This window comes from Ascaphus truei, unplaced genomic scaffold, assembly GCF_040206685.1.
Source record: "Ascaphus truei isolate aAscTru1 unplaced genomic scaffold, aAscTru1.hap1 HAP1_SCAFFOLD_689, whole genome shotgun sequence".
NCBI lineage: Eukaryota > Metazoa > Chordata > Amphibia > Anura > Ascaphidae > Ascaphus > Ascaphus truei.
Window position 1 is genome coordinate 162,853 of NW_027457022.1, and position 20,036 is coordinate 182,888.

Below are 20,036 nucleotides of genomic sequence, written 5' to 3' on the forward strand. Positions count from 1 at the left end.
GCGATCCCCGGGGAGGTGACACGGAACACGCGATCCCCGGGGAGGTGACACGGGACACGCGATCCCCGGGTAGGTGACACGGACACGTGATCCCCGGGGAGGTGACACGGACACGTGATCCCCGGGGAGGTGACACGGACACGTGATCCCCGGGGAGGTGACATGGACACGTGATCCCCGGGGAGGTGACATGGACACGCGATCCCCGGGGAGGTGACACGGGACACGCGATCCCCGGGGAGGTGACACGGGACACGCAATCCCCGGGGAGGTGACACGGGACACGCGATCCCCGGGGAGGTGACACGGACACGAGATCCCCGGGGAGGTGACACGGGACACGCGATCCCCGGGGAGGTGACACGGACACGCGATCCCCGGGGAGGTGCACACGGGACACGCGATCCCCGGGGAGGTGACACGGAACACGCGATCCCCGGGGAGGTGACACGGACACGCGATCCCCGGGGAGGTGACACGGACACGCGATCCCCGGGGAGGTGACACGGGACACGCGATCCCTGGGGAGGTGACACGGGACACACGATCCCCGGGGAGGTGACACGGACACGCGATCCCCGGGGAGGTGACACGGGACACGCGATCCCCGGGGAGGGGACACGGACACGCGATCCCCGGGGAGGTGACACGGGACACGCGATCCCCGGGGAGGTGACACGGGACACGCGATCCCCGGGGAGGTGACACGCGATCCCCGGGGAGGTGACACTGGACACGCGATCCCCGGGGAGGTGACACGGGACACGCGATCCCCGGGGAGGTGACACGGACACGCGATCCCCGGGGAGGTGACACGGGACGCGCGATCCCCGGGGAGGTGACACGGACACGCGATCCCCGGGGAGGTGACACGGGACACGCGATCCCCGGGGAGGGGACACGGACACGCGATCCCGGGGAGGTGACACGGGATACGCGATCCCCGGGGAGGTGACACGCGATCCCCGGGGAGGTGACACTGGACACGCGATCCCCAGGGAGGTGACACGGGACACGCGATCCCCGGGGAGGTGACACGGACACGCGATCCCCGGGGAGGTGACACGGGACGCGCGATCCCCGGGGAGGTGACACGGACACGCGATCCCGGGGAGGTGACACGGGACACGCGATCCCCAGGGAGGTGACACGGGACACGCGATCCCTGGGGAGGTGACACGGGACACGCGATCCCTGGGGAGGTGACACGGACACGCGATCCCCGGGGAGGTGACACGGGAAACGCGATCCCCGGGGAGGTGACACGGGACACGCGATCCCCGGGGAGGTGACACGGGACACGCGATCCCCGGGGAGGTGACACGGACACGTGATCCCGGGGAGGTGACACGGACACGTGATCTCCGGGGAGGTGACACGGACACGTGATCCCCAGGGAGGTGACACGGACACGCGATCCCCGGGGAGGTGACACGGGACACGCGATCCCCGGGGAGGTGACACGGACACGCGATCCCGGGGAGGTGACACGGACACGCGATCCCGGGGAGGTGACACGGGACACGCGATCCCCGGGGAGGTGACACGGGACACGCGATCCCCGGGGAGGTGACACGGGACACGCGATCCCCGGGGAGGTGACACGGGACACGCGATCCCTGGGGAGGTGACACGGGACACGCGATCCCCGGGGAGGTGACACGGGACACGCGATCCCGGGGGAGGTGACACGGACGCGCGATCCCCGGGGAGGTGACACGGGACACGCGATCCCCGGGGAGGTGACACGGACACGCGATCCCCGGGGAGGTGACACGGACACGCGATCCCCGGGGAGGTGACACGCGATCCCCGGGGAGGTGACACGGACACGCGATCCCGGGGAGGGGACACGGGACACGCGATCCCCGGGGAGGTGACACGGGACACGCGATCCCCGGGGAGGTGACACGCGATCCCCGGGGAGGTGACACGGACACGCGATCCCCGGGGAGGTGACACGGGACCGCGATCCCGGGGAGGTGACACGGGACACGCATCCCCGGGGAGGTGACACGGGACACGCGATCCCCGGGGAGGTGACACGGACACGCGATCCCCGGGGAGGTGCACACGGGACCACGCGATCCCCGGGGAGGTGACGGACACGCGATCCCCGGGGAGGTGACACGGGACACGCGATCCCCGGGGAGGTGACACGGGACACGCGATCCCCGGGGAGGTGACACGGACGCGATCCCCGGGGAGGTGACACGGACACGCGATCCCCGGGGAGGTGACACGGGACACGCGATCCCCAGGGAGGTGACACGGGACACGCGATCCCCGGGGAGGTGACACGGGACACGCGATCCCTGGGGAGGTGACACGGACACACGCGATCCCCGGGGAGGTGACACGGGAAACGCGATCCCCGGGGAGGTGACACGGAACACGCGATCCCCGGGGAGGTGACACGGGACACGCGATCCCCGGGGAGGTGACACGGACACGTGATCCCCGGGGAGGTGACACGGACACGTGATCCCCGGGGAGGTGACACGGACACGTGATCCCCGGGGAGGTGACATGGACACGCGATCCCCGGGGAGGTGACACGGGACACGCGATCCCCGGGGAGGTGACACAGACACGCGATCCCCGGGGAGGTGACACGGACACGCGATCCCCGGGGAGGTGACACGGACACGAGATCCCCGGGGAGGTGACACGGGACACGCGATCCCCGGGGAGGTGACACGGACACGCGATCCCCGGGGAGGTGCACACGGGACACGCGATCCCCGGGGAGGTGACACGGAACACGCGATCCCCGGGGAGGTGACACGGACACGCGATCCCCGGGGAGGTGACACGGACACGCGATCCCCGGGGAGGTGACACGGGACACGCGATCCCTGGGGAGGTGACACGGGACACGCGATCCCCGGGGAGGTGACACGGACACGCGATCCCCGGGGAGGTGACACGGGACACGCGATCCCCGGGGAGGGGACACGGACACGCGATCCCCGGGGAGGTGACACGGGACACGCGATCCCCGGGGAGGTGACACGGGACACGCGATCCCCGGGGAGGTGACACGCGATCCCCGGGGAGGTGACACGGGACACGCGATCCCCGGGGAGGTGACACGGGACACGCGATCCCCGGGGAGGTGACACGGGACACGCGATCCCCGGGGAGGTGACACTGGACACGCGATCCCCGGGGAGGTGACACGGACACGCGATCCCCGGGGAGGTGACACGCGATCCCCGGGGAGGTGACACAGACACGCGATCCCCGGGGAGGTGACACGGGACACGCGATCCCCGGGGAGGTGACACGGGACACGCGATCCCCGGGGAGGTGACACTGGACACGCGATCCCCGGGGAGGTGACACGCGATCCCCGGGGAGGTGACACAGGAAACGCGATCCCCGGGGAGGTGACACGGGACACGCGATCCCCGGGGAGGTGACACGTGACACGCGATCCCCGGGGAGGTGACACGGACACGTGATCCCCGGGGAGGTGACACGGGACACGCGATCCCCGGGGAGGTGACACGGGACACGCGATCCCCGGGGAGGTGACACGGGACACGCGATCCCCGGGGAGGTGAGACAGAACACGCGATCCCCGGGGAGGTGACACGGACACGCGATCCCCGGGGAGGTGACACGGGACACGCGATCCCTGGGGAGGTGACACGGGACACACGATCCCCGGGGAGGTGACACGGGACACGCGATCCCCGGGGAGGTGACACGGGACACGCGATCCCCGGGGAGGGGACACGGACACGCGATCCCCGGGGAGGTGACACGGGACACGCGATCCCCGGGGAGGTGACACGGGACACGCGATCCCCGGGGAGGTGACACGCGATCCCCGGGGAGGTGACACTGGACACGCGATCCCCGGGGAGGTGACACGGACACGCGATCCCCGGGGAGGTGACAAGCGATCTCCGGGGAGGTGACACGGACACGCGATCCCCGGGGAGGTGCACACAGAACACGCGATCCCCGGGGAGGTGACACGCGATCCCCGGGGAGGTGACACGGGACACACGATCCCCGGGGAGGTGACACGGACACGCGATCCCCGGGGAGGTGACACGGGACACGCGATCCCTGGGGAGGTGACACGGGACACACGATCCCCGGGGAGGTGACACGGGACACGCGATCCCCGGGGAGGTGACACGGACACGCAATCCCCGGGGAGGGGACACGGACACGCGATCCCCGGGGAGGTGACACGGGACACGCGATCCCCGGGGAGGTGACACTGGACACGCGATCCCCGGGGAGGTGACACGGACACGCGATCCCCGGGGAGGTGACACGCGATCCCCGGGGAGGTGACACAGACACGCGATCCCCGGGGAGGTGACACGGGACACGCGATCCCCGGGGAGGTGACACGGGACACGCGATCCCCGGGGAGGTGACACGGGACACGCGATCCCCGGGGAGGTGACACGGGACACGCGATCCCCGGGGAGGTGCACACGGGACACGCGATCCCCGGGGAGGTGACACGCGATCCCCGGGGAGGTGACACGGGACACACGATCCCCGGGGAGGTGACACGGACACGCGATCCCCGGGAGGTGACACGGGACGCGCGATCCCCGGGGAGGTGACACGGACACGCGATCCCCGGGGAGGTGACACGGGACACGCGATCCTGGGGAGGTAACACGGGACACGCGATCCCCGGGGAGGTGACACGGACACGCGATCCCCGGGGAGGTGACACGGGACACGCGATCCCCAGGGAGGTGACACGGGACACGCGATCCCCGGGGAGGTGACACGGGACACGCGATCCCTGGGGAGGTGACACGGACACGCAATCCCCGGGGAGGTGACACGGGACACGCGATCCCTGGGGAGGTGACACGGGACACGCGATCCCCGGGGAGGTGTGACACGGAACACGCGATCCCCGGGGAGGTGACACGGACACGCAATCCCCAGGGAGGTGACACGGGACACGCAATCCCCGGGGAGGTGACACGGGACACACGATCCCCGGGGAGGTGACACGGGACACGCAATCCCCGGGGAGGTGACACGGGACACGCGATCCCCGGGGAGGTGACACGGGACACGCGATCCCCGGGGAGGTGACACGGACACACGATCCCTGGGGAGGTGACACGGGACACGCGATCGCCGGGGAGGTGACACGGGACACGCGATCCCTGGGGAGGTGACACGGACACGCGATCCCTGGGGAGGTGACACGGGACACGCGATCCCCGGGGAGGTGACACGCGATCCCCTGGGAGGTGACACGGGACACGCGATCCCCGGGGAGGTGACACGGGACACGCGATCCCCGGGGAGGTGACACGGGACACGCGATCCCCGGGGAGGTGACACGGGACAAGCGATCCCCGGGGAGGTGACACGGGACACGCGATCCCCGGGGAGGTGACACGGGACACGCGATCCCCGGGGAGGTGACACGGGACACGCGATCCCCGGGGAGGTGACACGGGACACGCAATCCCCGGGGAGGTGACACGGGACACGCGATCCCTGGGGCGGTGACACGGGACACGCGATCCCCGGGGAGGTGACACGGACACGCGATCCCCGGGGAGGGGACACGGGACACGCGATCCCCGGGGAGGTGACACGGGACACGCGATCCCCGGGGAGGTGACACGGGACACGCGATCCCCGGGGAGGTGACACGGGACACACGATCCCCAGGGAGGTGACACGCGATCCCCGGGGAGGTGACACGGACGCGCGATCCCCGGGGAGGTGACACGGGAAACGATCCCCGGGGAGGTGACACGGACACGCGATCCCCGGGGAGGTGACACGGGACACGCGATCCCCGGGGAGGTGACACGGGACACGCGATCCCCGGGGAGGTGACACGCAATCCCCGGGGAGGTGACACGGACGCGCGATCCCCGGGGAGGTGACACGGGACACGAGATCCCCGGGGAGGTGACACGGACACGCGATCCCCGGGGAGGTGACACGCGATCCCCGGGGAGGTGACACGGACACGCGATCCCCGGGGAGGTGACACGGGACACGCGACCCCGGGGAGGTGACACGGGACACGCGATCCCCGGGGAGGTGACACGGGACACGCGATCCCCGGGGAGGTGACACGGACACGCGATCCCCGGGGAGGTGACACGGGACACGCGATCCCCGGGGAGGTGACACGGGACACGCAATCCCCGGGGAGGTGACACGGACACGCGATCCCCGGGGAGGTGACACGGGACACGCGATCCCTGGGGAGGTGACACGGGACACGCGATCCCCGGGGAGGTGACACGGACACGCGATCCCCGGGGAGGGGACACGGGACACGCGATCCCCGGGGAGGTGACACGGGACACGCGATCCCTGGGGAGGTGACACGGGACACGCGATCCCCAGGGAGGTGACACGGACACGCGAACCCCGGGGAGGTGACACGGGACACGCGATCCCCAGGGAGGTGACACGGGACACGCGATCCCCGGGGAGGTGACACGCGATCCCCGGGGAGGTGACACGGACGCGCGATCCCCGGGGAGGTGACACGGGACACGCGATCCCCGGGGAGGTGACACGGGACACGCGATCCCCGGGGAGGTGACACGGGACACGCGATCCCCGGGGAGGTGACACGGGACACGCGATCCCTGGGGAGGTGACACGGGACACGCGATCCCCGGGGAGGGGACACGGACACGCGATCCCCGGGGAGGTGACACGGGACACGCGATCCCCGGGGAGGTGACACGGGACACGCGATCCCTGGGGAGGTGACACGGGACACGCGATCCCCGGGGAGGGGACACGGACACGCGATCCCCGGGGAGGTGACACGGGACACGCGATCCCCGGGGAGGGTGACACGGGACACGCGATCCCCGGGGAGGTGACACGGACACGCGATCCCCGTAGAGGTGACACGGGACACGCGATCCCCGGGGAGGTGACACGGGACACGCGATCCCCGGGGAGGTGACACGGACACGCGATCCCCGGGGAGGTGCACACGGGACACGCGATCCCCAGGGAGGTGACACGGAACACGCGATCCCCGGGGAAGTGACACGGGACACGCGATCCCCGGGGAGGTGACACGCGATCCCCGGGGAGGTGACACGGACGTGCGATCCCCGGGGAGGTGACATGGGACACGAGATCCCCGGGGAGGTGACACGGACACGCGATCCCCGGGGAGGTGACACGCGATCCCCGGGGAGGTGACACGGACACGCGATCCCCGGGGAGGTGACACGGGACACGCGATCCCCGGGGAGGTGACACGGACGTGCGATCCCCGGGGAGGTGACATGGGACACGAGATCCCCGGGGAGGTGACACGGACACGCGATCCCCGGGGAGGTGACACGCGATCCCCGGGGAGGTGACACGGACACGCGATCCCCGGGGAGGTGACACGGACACGCGATCCCCGGGGAGGTGACACGCGATCCCCGGGGAGGTGACACGGACACGCGATCCCCGGGGAGGTGACACGGGACACGCGATCCCCGGGGAGGTGACACGGGACACGCGATCCCCGGGGAGGTGACACGGGACACGCGATCCCCGGGGAGGTGACACGGGACACGCGATCCCCGGGGAGGTGACACGGACACGCGATCCCCGGGGAGGTGACACGGGACACGCGATCCCCGGGGAGGTGACACGGGACACGCGATCCCCGGGGAGGTGACACGGACACGTGATCCCCGAGGAGGTGACACGGGACACGCGATCCCCGGGGAGGTGACACGCGATCCCCGGTGAGGTGACACGGATGCGCGATCCCCGGGGAGGTGACACGGGACACGAGATCCCCGGGGAGGTGACACGGACACGCGATCCCCGGGGAGGTGACACGGGACACGCGATCCCCGGGGAGGTGACACGCGATCCCCGGGGAGGTGACACGCGATCCCCGGGGAGGTGACACGGACGCGCGATCCCCGGGGAGGTGACACGGGACACGAGATCCCCGGGGAGGTGACACGGACACGCGATCCCCGGGGAGGTGACACGCGATCCCCGGGGAGGTGACACGGACACGCGATCCCCGGGGAGGTGACACGGGACACGCGATCCCCGGGGAGGTGACACGGGACACGCGATCCCCGGGGAGGTGACACGGGACACGCGATCCCCGGGGAGGTGACACGGGACACGCGATCCCCGGGGAGGTGACACGGGACACGCGATCCCCGGGGAGGTGACACGGGACACGCAATCCCCGGGGAGGTGACACGGACACGCGATCCCCGGGGAGGTGACACGGGACACGCGATCCCTGGGGAGGTGACACGGGACACGCGATCCCCGGGGAGGTGACACGGACACGCGATCCCCGGGGAGGGGACACGGGACACGCGATCCCCGGGGAGGTGACACGGGACACGCGATCCCTGGGGAGGTGACACGGGACACGCGATCCCTGGGGAGGTGACACGGGACACGCGATCCCTGGGGAGGTGACACGGGACACGCGATCCCCGGGGAGGTGACACGGACACGTGATCCCCGGGGAGGTGACACGGACACGCGATCCCCGGGGAGGTGACACGGGTGCGCAATCCCCGGGGAGGTGACACGGGACACGCGATCCCCGGGGAGGTGACACGGGACACGCGATCCCTGGGGAGGTGACACAGGACACGCGATCCCCGGGGAGGTGACACGGACACGCGATCCCTGGGGAGGTGACACGGGACACGCGATCCCCAGGGAGGTGACACGCGATCCCCGGGGAGGTGACACGGGACACGCGATCCCCAGGGAGGTGACACGCGATCCCCGGGGAGGTGACACGGACACGCGATCCCCAGGGAGGTGACACGGGACACGCGATCCCCAGGGAGGTGACACGTGATCCCCGGGGAGGTGACACGGACACGCGATCCCCAGGGAGGTGACACGCGATCCCCGGGGAGGTGACACGCGATCCCCAGGGAGGTGACACGCGATCCCCGGGGAGGTGACACGGGACACGCGATCCCCAGGGAGGTGACACGCGATCCCCGGGGAGGTGACACGGGACACGCGATCCCCGGGGAGGTGACACGGACGCGCGATCCCCAGGGAGGTGACACGCGATCCCCGGGGAGGTGACACGGACGCGCGATCCCCAGGGAGGTGACACGCGATCCCCGGGGAGGTGACACGGGACACGCGATCCCCGGGGAGGTGACACGGGACACGCGATCCCCGGGGAGGTGACACGGACACGCGATCCCCGGGGAGGTGACACGGACACGCGATCCCCGGGGAGGTGACACGGACACGCGATCCCCGGGGAGGTGACACGGGACACGCGATCCCCGGGGAGGTGACACGGGACACGCGATCCCCGGGGAGGTGACACGGGACACGCGATCCCCAGGGAGGTGACACGGGACACGCGATCCCTGGGGAGGTGACACGGGACACGCGATCCCCGGGGAGGTGACACGCGATCCCCAGGGAGGGGACACGGACACGCGATCCCCGGGGAGGTGACACGGGACACGCGATCCCCGGGGAGGTGACACGGGACACGCGATCCCCGGGGAGGTGACACGGACACGCGATCCCCGGGGAGGTGACACGGACACGTGATCCCCGGGGAGGTGACACGGGACACGTGATCCCCGGGGAGGTGACACGGGACACGTGATCCCCGGGGAGGTGACACGGGACACGCGATCCCCAGGGAGGTGACACGGGACACGCGATCCCCAGGGAGGTGACACGGGACACGCGATCCCCGGGGAGGTGACACGGGACACGCGATCCCCGGGGAGGTGACACGGGACACGCGATCCCCGGGGAGGTGACACGGGACACGCGATCCCCGGGGAGGTGACACGGGACACGCGATCCCCGGGGAGGTGACACGGGACACGCGACCCCTGGGGAGGTGACACGGGACACGCGATCCCCGGGGAGGTGACACGGGACACGCGATCCCCGGGGAGGTGACACGGGACACGCGATCCCCGGGGAGGTGACACGGGACGCGCGATCCCCGGGGAGGTGACACGGACACGCGATCCCCGGGGAGGTGACACGGACACGCGATCCCCGGGGAGGTGACACGGGACACGCGATCCCCGGGGAGGTGACACGGGACACGCGATCCCCGGGGAGGTGACACGCGATCCCCAGGGAGGTGACACGCGATCCCCAGGGAGGTGACACGCGATCCCCGGGGAGGTGACACGGACGCGCGATCCCCAGGGAGGTGACACGCGATCCCCGGGGAGGTGACACGGGACACGCGATCCCCGGGGAGGTGACACGGGACACGCGATCCCCGGGGAGGTGACACGGACACGCGATCCCCGGGGAGGTGACACGGACACGCGATCCCCGGGGAGGTGACACGGGACACGCGATCCCCGGGGAGGTGACACGGGACACGCGATCCCCGGGGAGGTGACACGGGACACGCGATCCCCATGGAGGTGACACGGGACACGCGATCCCTGGGGAGGTGACGCGGGACACGCGATCCCCGGGGAGGTGACACGGGACGCGCGATCCCCGGGGAGGTGACACGGACACGCGATCCCCGGGGAGGTGACACGGGACACGCGATCCCCGGGGAGGTGACACGGGACACGCGATCCCCGGGGAGGTGACATGCGATCCCCGGGGAGGTGACACGGACACGCGATCCCCGGGGAGGTGACACGGGACACACGATCCCCGGGGAGGTGACACGGAACACGCAATCCCCTGGGAGGTGACACGGGACACGCGATCCCCGGGGAGGTGACACGGAACACGCGATCCCCGGGGAGGTGACACGGGACACGCGATCCCCGGGGAGGTGACACGGGACGCGCGATCCCCGGGGAGGTGACACGGGACGCGCGATCCCCGGGGAGGTGACACGGGACGCGCGATCCCCTCACATATACTCACAGTGTGTACTGGATGCTCATGTATGTGTCCGTCAGTCCTCCTAGGTGCGTGACGTTCCTCAGGAGGGCGTCGGGGTCGCGCACACGCTGATAACGCGCAAAGTCAAACGCCGGCTGTATGATATGTGAAAACTGGACAGCAGCGAACTGGAGGGGAGAGGGGGGGACACTGAGCATGGGGGGACATCCTTCTGGGGGGGACACTGAGAATAGGGAGACATCCCTCTGGGGGGGACACTGAGCATGGGGGACATGCTTCTGGGGGGGACACTGAGAATAGGGGGACATCCCACGGGGGGGGGACATCCCTCTGGGGGGACACTGAGCACAGGGGTACAAGACACCCCTCTGGGTTCCTCCCTCTGTATCCCCGTTCTGCTGATCCCCACACTTCCATGTGCTACCCCAGAATTTAACTGTCCCACCTTCTGCCTCTCAGGTGTACCCCCCAATGCTGTCCCTCCATTTCTCCAAGGTCTTTCCACCCCACAGCCAGTCCCATAATGTAACTAGTGTCCCCTCCAATACCCCTAACGTGCACGGTGCTGCCCCCCTTCCCCCTCACGTGCACGGTTCTGCCCCCTGTCCCCTTTTCACGTGCACGGTTCTGCCCCCCGTCCCCTTTTCACGTGCACGGTTCTGCCCCCTGTCCCCTTTTCACGTGCACGGTTCTGCCCCCCGTCCCCTTTTCACGTGCACGGTTCTGCCCCCCGTCCCCTTTTCACGTGCACGGTTCTGCCTACCGTCCCCTTTTCACGTGCACAGTTCTGCCCCCTGTCTCCCTCTCACGTGCACGGTTCTGCCCCGTCCCCCTCTCACGTGCACGGTTCTGCCCCCTGTCCCCCTCTCACGTGCACAGTTCTGCCCCCTGACCCCCCCATCACCTGCATGGTGCTGCCCCTGTCCCCCCCTCACCTCCACAGTGCTGCCCCTTTCCCCTCTCACGTGCACGGTTCTGCCCCCTGCCCCCCTCACATGCACGGTGCTGCCCCCCGTCCCCCTCACGTGCACAGTTCTGCCCCCGTCCCTCTCACGTGCACAGTTCTGCCCCCGTCCCTCTCACGTGCACAGTTCTGCCCCCGTCCCTCTCACGTGCACAGTTCTGCCCCCGTCCCTCTCACCTGCACGGTGCTGCCCCCCTTCCCCCCCTCACCTGCACGGTGCTCCCCATCGTCCCCCCCTCACCTGAACGGTGCTGCCCCTCGTCCCCCCCTCACCTGCACGGTGCTGCCCCTCGTCCCCCCCTCACCTGCACGGTGCTGCCCCTCGTCCCCCCCTCACCTGCACGGTGCTGTTCTGTAGGCTGCGCATGGCGTTATTCATGAAGCTCAGGATGGCGCGAAATTCCAGCGTCCCCATACTGGAGGAACCATCAAACAGGAAGCACAGGTCCACCTCTGCATGCTGACAGTCTGCAAGGGGGGGGGGGGGAGAGCTGACAGTGTGCAAGGGGGGGGGGGGAGAGCTGACAGTGTGCAAGGGGGGGGAGAGCTGACAGTGTGCAAGGGGGGAGAGCTGACAGTGTGCAAGGGGGGGAGAGCTGACAGTGTGCAAGGGTGTGAGAGCTGCCAGTGTGCAAGGGGGGGGGGGGAGAGCTGACAGTCTGCAAGGGGGGAGAGCTGACAGTGTGCAAGGGGGGGAGAGCTGACAGTGTGCAAGGGGGGGAGAGCTGACAGTGTGCAAGGGTGGGAGAGCTGCCAGTGTGCAAGGAGGGGGGGGGGTAAGAGCTGACAGTGTGCAAGGGGGGGAGAGCTGACAGTGTGCAAGGGGGGGGAGAGCTGACAGTGTGCAAGGGGGGGAGAGCTGACAGTGTGCAAGGGGGGGAGAGCTGACAGTGTGCAAGGGTGGGAGAGCTGCCAGTGTGCAAGGAGGGGGGGGAGAGCTGACAGTGTGCAGGGGGGGGAGAGCTGACAGTGTGCGGGAAGAGAGAGCTGACAGTGTGCGGGAAGAGAGAGCTGACAGTGTGCGGGAAGAGAGAGCTGACAGTGTGCGGGAAGAGAGAGCTGACAGTGTGCGGGAGAGAGAGCTGACAGTGTGCGGGGTGAGAGAGCTGACAGTGTGCGGGGAGAGAGAGCTGACAGTGTGCGGGGAGAGAGAGCTGACAGTGTGCGGGGAGAGAGCTGACAGTGTGCGGGGGGAGAGAGCTGACAGTGTGCGGGGGGAGAGAGCTGACAGTGTGCGGGGGGGAGAGAGCTGACAGTGTGCGGGGAGAAAGAGCTGACAGTGTGCGGGGGGGAGAGAGAGCTGACAGTGTGCGGGGAGAGAGAGCTGACAGTGTGCGGGGAGAAAGAGCTGACAGTGTGCGGGGAGAGAGATGTGACAGTGTGCGGGGAGAGAGAGCTGACAGTGTGCGGGGAGAGAGAGTTGACAGTGTGTGGGGAGAGAGAGCTGACAGTGTGCGGGGAGAGAGCTGACAGTGTGCGGGGAGAGAGAGCTGACAGTGTGCGGGGGGGAGAGAGCTGACAGTGTGCGGGGGGGAGAGAGAGCTGATAGTGTGCGGGGGGGAGAGAGAGCTGACAGTGTGCGGGGAGAAAGAGCTGACAGTGTGCGGGGGGGGAGAGAGAGCTGATAGTGTGCGGGGAGAGAGAGCTGATAGTGTGCGGGGAGAGAGAGCTGACAGTGTGCGGGGGGGAGAGAGCTGACAGTGTGCGGGGGGGAGAAAGAGCTGACAGTGTGTGGGGGGGAGAGAGAGCTGACAGTGTGTGGGGGGAGAGAGAGCTGACAGTGTGTGGGGAGAGAGAGCTGACAGTGTGCGGGGAGAGAGAGCTGACAGTGTGCGGGGAGAGAGAGCTGACAGTGTGCGTGGAGAGAGATGTGACAGTGTGCGGGGAGAGAGATGTGACAGTGTGCGGGGAGAGAGCTGACAGTGTGCGGGGAGAGAGAGCTGACAGTGTGCGGGGAGAGAGAGCTGACAGTGTGCGGGGAGAAAGAGCTGACAGTGTGCGGGGAGAGAGAGCTGACAGTGTGCGGGGAGAGAGAGCTGACAGTGTGCGGGGAGAGAGAGCTGACTGTGCGGGGAGAGAGAGCTGACTGTGCGGGGAGAGAGAGCTGACAGTGTGCGGGGAGAGAGAGCTGACAGTGTGCGGGGAGAGAGAGCTGACAGTGTGCGGGGAGAGAGAGCTGACAGTGTGCGGGGAGAGAGAGCTGACAGTGTGCGGGGAGAGAGAGCTGACAGTGTGCGGGGAGAGAGAGCTGACAGTGTGCGGGGAGAGAGCTGACAGTGTGCGGGGAGAAAGAGCTGACAGTGTGCGGGGAGAAAGAGCTGACAGTGTGCGGGGAGAGAGATGTGACAGTGTGCAGGGAGAGAGAGCTGACAGTGTGCGGGGAGAGAGCTGACAGTGTGCGGGGAGAGAGCTGACAGTGTGCGGGGGGGAGAGAGCTGACAGTGTGCGGGGGGAGAGAGCTGACAGTGTGCGGGGAGAAAGAGCTGACAGTGTGCGGGGAGAGAGAGCTGACAGTGTGCGGGGAGAGAGAGCTGACAGTGTGCGGGGAGAGAGCTGACAGTGTGCGGGGAGAGAGCTGACAGTGTGCGGGGAGAGAGCTGACAGTGTGCGGGGAGAGAGAGCCGACAGTGTGCGGGGGGGGAGAGAGCTGACAGTGTGCGGGGGGGAGAGAGAGCTGATAGTGTGCGGGGGGGGAGAGAGAGCTGACAGTGTGCGGGGAGAGAGAGCTGACAGTGTGCGGGGAGAAAGAGCTGACAGTGTGCAGGGGGGAGAGAGAGCTGATAGTGTGCGGGGAGAGAGAGCTGACAGTGTGCGGGGAGAGAGAGCTGACAGTGTGCGGGGAGAGAGCTGACAGTGTGCGGGGAGAGAGAGCTGACAGTGTGCGGGGAGAGAGCTGACAGTGTGCGGGAAGAGAGAGCTGACAGTGTGCGGGGAGAGAGAGCTGACAGTGTGCGGGGAGAGAGAGCTGACAGTGTGCGGGGAGAGAGAGCTGACAGTGTGCGGGGAGAGAGAGCTGACAGTGTGCGGGGAGAGAGAGCTGACAGTGTGCGGGGAGAGAGAGCTGACAGTGTGCGTGAGAGAGAGCTGACAGTGTGCGTGAGAGAGAGCTGACAGTGTGCGTGAGAGAGAGCTGACAGTGTGCGTGAGAGAGAGCTGACAGTGTGCGTGAGAGAGAGCTGACAGTGTGCGGGGAGAGAGAGCTGACAGTGTGCGGGGAGAGAGAGCTGACAGTGTGCGGGGAGAGAGAGCTGACAGTGTGCGGGGAGAGAGAGCTGACAGTGTGCGGGGAGAGAGAGCTGACAGTGTGCGGGGAGAGAGAGCTGACAGTGTGCGGGGAGAGAGAGCTGACAGTGTGCGGGGAGAGAGAGCTGACAGTGTGCGGGGAGAGAGAGCTGACAGTGTGCGGGGGGGGGGGAGAGGTAGCTGGGGGATGGGGGAGAGAACTGGGGGATGGGGGAGAGGTAGCTGGGGGATGGGGGGGAGAGGTAGCTGGGGGATGGGGGGGAGAGGTAGCTGGGGGATGGGGGGAGAGGTAGGCTGGGGGAGAAGTAGCTGGGGGATGGAGGGGAGAGGTAGCTGGGGGATGGGGGGGAGAGGTAGCTGGGGGATGAGGCTCAGGGGTAGCTGGGGGATGAGGCTCAGGGGTAGCTGTTGATGGGGCTCAGGGGTAGCTGGGGGATGGGTGGCAGGGGTAGCAGGGGGATGGGTGGCAGGGGTAGCTGGGGAATGGGGGGAGAAGCTACCGAGGGATGGGAGGAAGATGTAGCTGGGGGAAGGTAATTGGGGGATGGGGGAGAGGTAGTTTGGGGATGAGGGGGAGAGGTAGCTGGGGGAGAAGTAGCTGGGGGATGGGGGGAGAGGTAGCTGGGGGATGGGGGGGGAGAGGTAGCTGGGGGGTGGGGGGGGGGGGGGAGAGGTAGCTGGGGGGTGGGGGGGGGAGAGGTAGCTGGAGGAAGGTAGTTGGGGGGTGAGGGGGAAAGGTAGTTGGTGATGGGCATGAAAAGGTAGTTGGGCATGGGGGGAGAAGGTAGTTGGGGAGGGGGGAGAAGGTAGTTGGGGAGGGGGGAAGGTAGTTGGTGATGGGTGTGGAAAGGTAGTTGAGCATGGGAGGGAAAGGTTGATGGGGAGAGAGGTAGCTGAGATTGGGGGGTCGAGAGGTAACTGGGGGGAGAGGTAGGTGAGAGTTGGGGGGGGAGAGCTAGCGGGGGATGGGGGAGGAGAGGTATCTAAGGATGGGGTGGGGTACTTTCTCCTCACCTTGATACCCCGGGGTATAACTCTTGGACACAGACAGACTGGCGTTGAGAATATAACAGACCCCGTTCATATACAGCGTCTGATCACAGTCACGGGGGGTGCTGGGGCCGCACGCCTGGGGGAGACAGGGCACTTAATACCCTTCTGCATTTGCTCTATTATAGCGACCTCTAGTGTCCAACTAGGTTATTACACGCCAGAATGTAACAGGTGACCCTGCAGAGGCCGCGCGATGATCGCTCCGTCTGTGGCTGCTGGAAGCGAGCGATATCATTAAAGTATATAATACCTGTATATACTCACACTGAGATAATACCTGTATATACTCACACTGAGATAATACCTGTATATACTCACACTGAGATAATACCTGTATATACTCACACTGAGATAATACCTGTATATACTCACACTGAGATAATACCTGTATATACTCACACTGAGATAATACCTGTATATACTCACACTGAGATAATACCTGTATATACTCACACTGAGATAATACCTGTATATACTCACACTGAGATAATACCTGTATATACTCACACTGAGATAATACCTGTATATACTCACACTGAGATAATACCTGTATATACTCACAATGAGACAATACCTGTATATACTCACACTGAGATAATACCTGTATGTACTCACACTGAGATAATACCTGTATATACTCACAATGAGATAATACCTGTATATACTCACACTGAGATAATACCTGTATGTACTCACACTGAGATAATACCTGTATATACTCACACTGAGATAATACCTGTATATACTCACAATGAGACAATACCTGTATATACTCACAATGAGATAATACCTGTATATACTCACACTGAGATAATACCTGTATGTACTCACACTGAGATAATACCTGTATATACTCACAATGAGATAATACCTGTATGTACTCACACTGAGGTAATACCTGTATATACTCACACTGATGTAATACCTGTATATACTCACAATGAGATAATACCTGTATGAACTCACAATGAGATAATACCTGTATGTACTCACACAGACAATACCTGTATATACTCACAATGAGATAATACCTGTATGTACTCACAATGAGATAATACCTGTATATACTCACACTGAGACAATACCTGTATATACTCACAATGAGATAATACCTGTATATATTCACAATGAGATAATACCTGTATATACTCACAATGAGATAATACCTGTATGTACTCACAATGAGATAATACCTGTTTGTACTCACACTGAGATAATACCTGTATGTACTCACAATGAGATAATACCTGTTTGTACTCACACTGAGATAATACCTGTATATACTCACACTGAGATAATACCTGTATATACTCACACTGAGATAATACCTGTATATACTCACACTGAGATAATACCTGTATATACTCACAATGAGATAATACCTGTATAAACTCACAATGAGATAATACCTGTATATACTCACAATGAGATAATACCTGTATATACTCACAATGAGATAATACCTGTATATACTCACAATGAGATAATACCTGTATGTACTCACACTGAGACAATACCTGTATATACTCACAATGAGATAATACCTGTATGTACTCACACTGAGATAATACCTGTATATACTCACAATGAGATAATACCTGTATGTACTCACACTGAGATAATACCTGTATGTACTCACACTGAGGTAATACCTGTATATACTCACACTGAGGTAATACCTGTATATACTCACAATGAGATAATACCTGTATGTACTCACAATGAGATAATACCTGTATGTACTCACACTGAGACAATACCTGTATATACTCACAATGAGATAATACCTGTATATACTCACAATGAGATAATACCTGTATGTACTCACAATGAGATAATACCTGTATATACTCACACTGAGATAATACCTGTATATACTCACACTGAGATAATACCTGTATATACTCACACTGAGATAATACCTGTATATACTCACACTGAGATAATACCTGTATATACTCACACTGAGATAATACCTGTATATACTCACACTGAGATAATACCTGTATATACTCACACTGAGATAATACCTGTATATACTCACACTGAGATAATACCTGTATATACTCACAATGAGATATACCTGTATAAACTCACAATGAGATAATACCTGTATATACTCACAATGAGATAATACCTGTATGTACTCACAATGAGATAATACCTGTATATACTCACAATGAGATAATACCTGTATGTACTCACAATGAGATAATACCTGTATGTACTCACACTGAGATAATACCTGTATATACTCACACTGAGATAATACCTGTATATACTCACACTGAGATAATACCTGTATATACTCACACTGAGATAATACCTGTATATACTCACACTGAGATAATACCTGTATATACTCACACTGAGATAATACCTGTATATACTCACAATGAGATATACCTGTATAAACTCACAATGAGATAATACCTGTATATACTCACAATGAGATAATACCTGTATGTACTCACAATGAGATAATACCTGTATATACTCACAATGAGATAATACCTGTATGTACTCACAATGAGATAATACCTGTATGTACTCACACTGAGATAATACCTGTATGTACTCACACTGAGATAATACCTGTATATACTCACAATGATACAATACCTGTATATACTCACAATGAGACAATACCTGTATATACTCACAATGAGATAATACCTGTGTATACTCACACTGAGATAATACCTGTATATACTCACACTGAGATAATACCTGTATGTACTCACAATGAGATAATACCTGTATGTACTCACACTGAGATAATACCTGTGTATACTCACACTGAGATAATACCTGTATATACTCACACTGAGATAATACCTGTATATACTCACAATGAGATAATACCTGTGTATACTCACACTGAGATAATACCTGTATATACTCACACTGAGATAATACCTGTATATACTCACACTGAGATAATACCTGTATATACTCACACTGAGATAATACCTGTATGTACTCACACTGAGATAATACCTGTATGTACTCACACTGAGATAATACCTGTATGTACTCACACTGAGATAATACCTGTATGTACTCACAACGAGATAATACCTGTATATACTCACACTGAGATAATACCTGTATATACTCACACTGAGATAATACCTGTATGTACTCACACTGAGATAATACCTGTATATACTCACACTGAGATAATACCTGTATGTACTCACAATGAGACAATACCTGTATATACTCACAATGAGACAATACCTGTATATACTCACAATGAGATAATACCTGTATGTACTCACACTGAGATAATACCTGTATGTACTCACAATGAGATAATACCTGTATATACTCACAATGAGATAATCCCTGTATATACTCACAATGAGATAATCCCTGTATATACTCACAATGAGATAATCCCTGTATATACTCACAATGAGATAATACCTGTATATACTCACAATGAGATAATACCTGTATGTACTGACAATGAGATAATACCTGTATGTACTCACAATGAGATAATACCTGTATATACTCACACTGAGATAATACCTGTATATACTCACACTGAGATAATACCTGTATATACTCACAATGCGATAATACCTGTATATACTCACAATGAGATAATACCTGTATGTACTCACAATGAGATAATACCTGTATGTACTCACAATGAGATAATACCTGTATGTACTCACAATGAGATAATACCTGTATGTACTCACAATGAGATAATACCTGTATGTACTCACAATGAGATAATACCTGTATGTACTCATTGCTATGTACTCACAATGAGATAATACCTGTATGTACTCACACTGAGATAATACCTGTATATACTCACAATGAGATAATACCTGTATATACTCACACTGAGATAATACCTGTATATACTCACAATGAGATAATACCTGTATGTACTCACAATGAG

General features: G+C 61.8%; 1 protein-coding gene across 1 annotated transcript in view; it reads right to left on the reverse strand.

The window, feature by feature from the left end:
- The window catches only part of LOC142485976 (integrin alpha-L-like), a gene marked incomplete at both ends in the record, with an annotated part of 190,777 nt that overhangs the window by 153,523 nt on the left and 17,218 nt on the right, over nucleotides 1-20,036 (reverse strand). Inside the window, 3 exons of the mRNA XM_075584632.1 lie at nucleotides 10,873-11,018; nucleotides 12,153-12,283; nucleotides 16,073-16,187. Coding sequence (XP_075440747.1) covers nucleotides 10,873-11,018; nucleotides 12,153-12,283; nucleotides 16,073-16,187 — 392 coding nt within the window. The remainder of the gene's footprint in view (nucleotides 1-10,872; nucleotides 11,019-12,152; nucleotides 12,284-16,072; nucleotides 16,188-20,036) is intronic.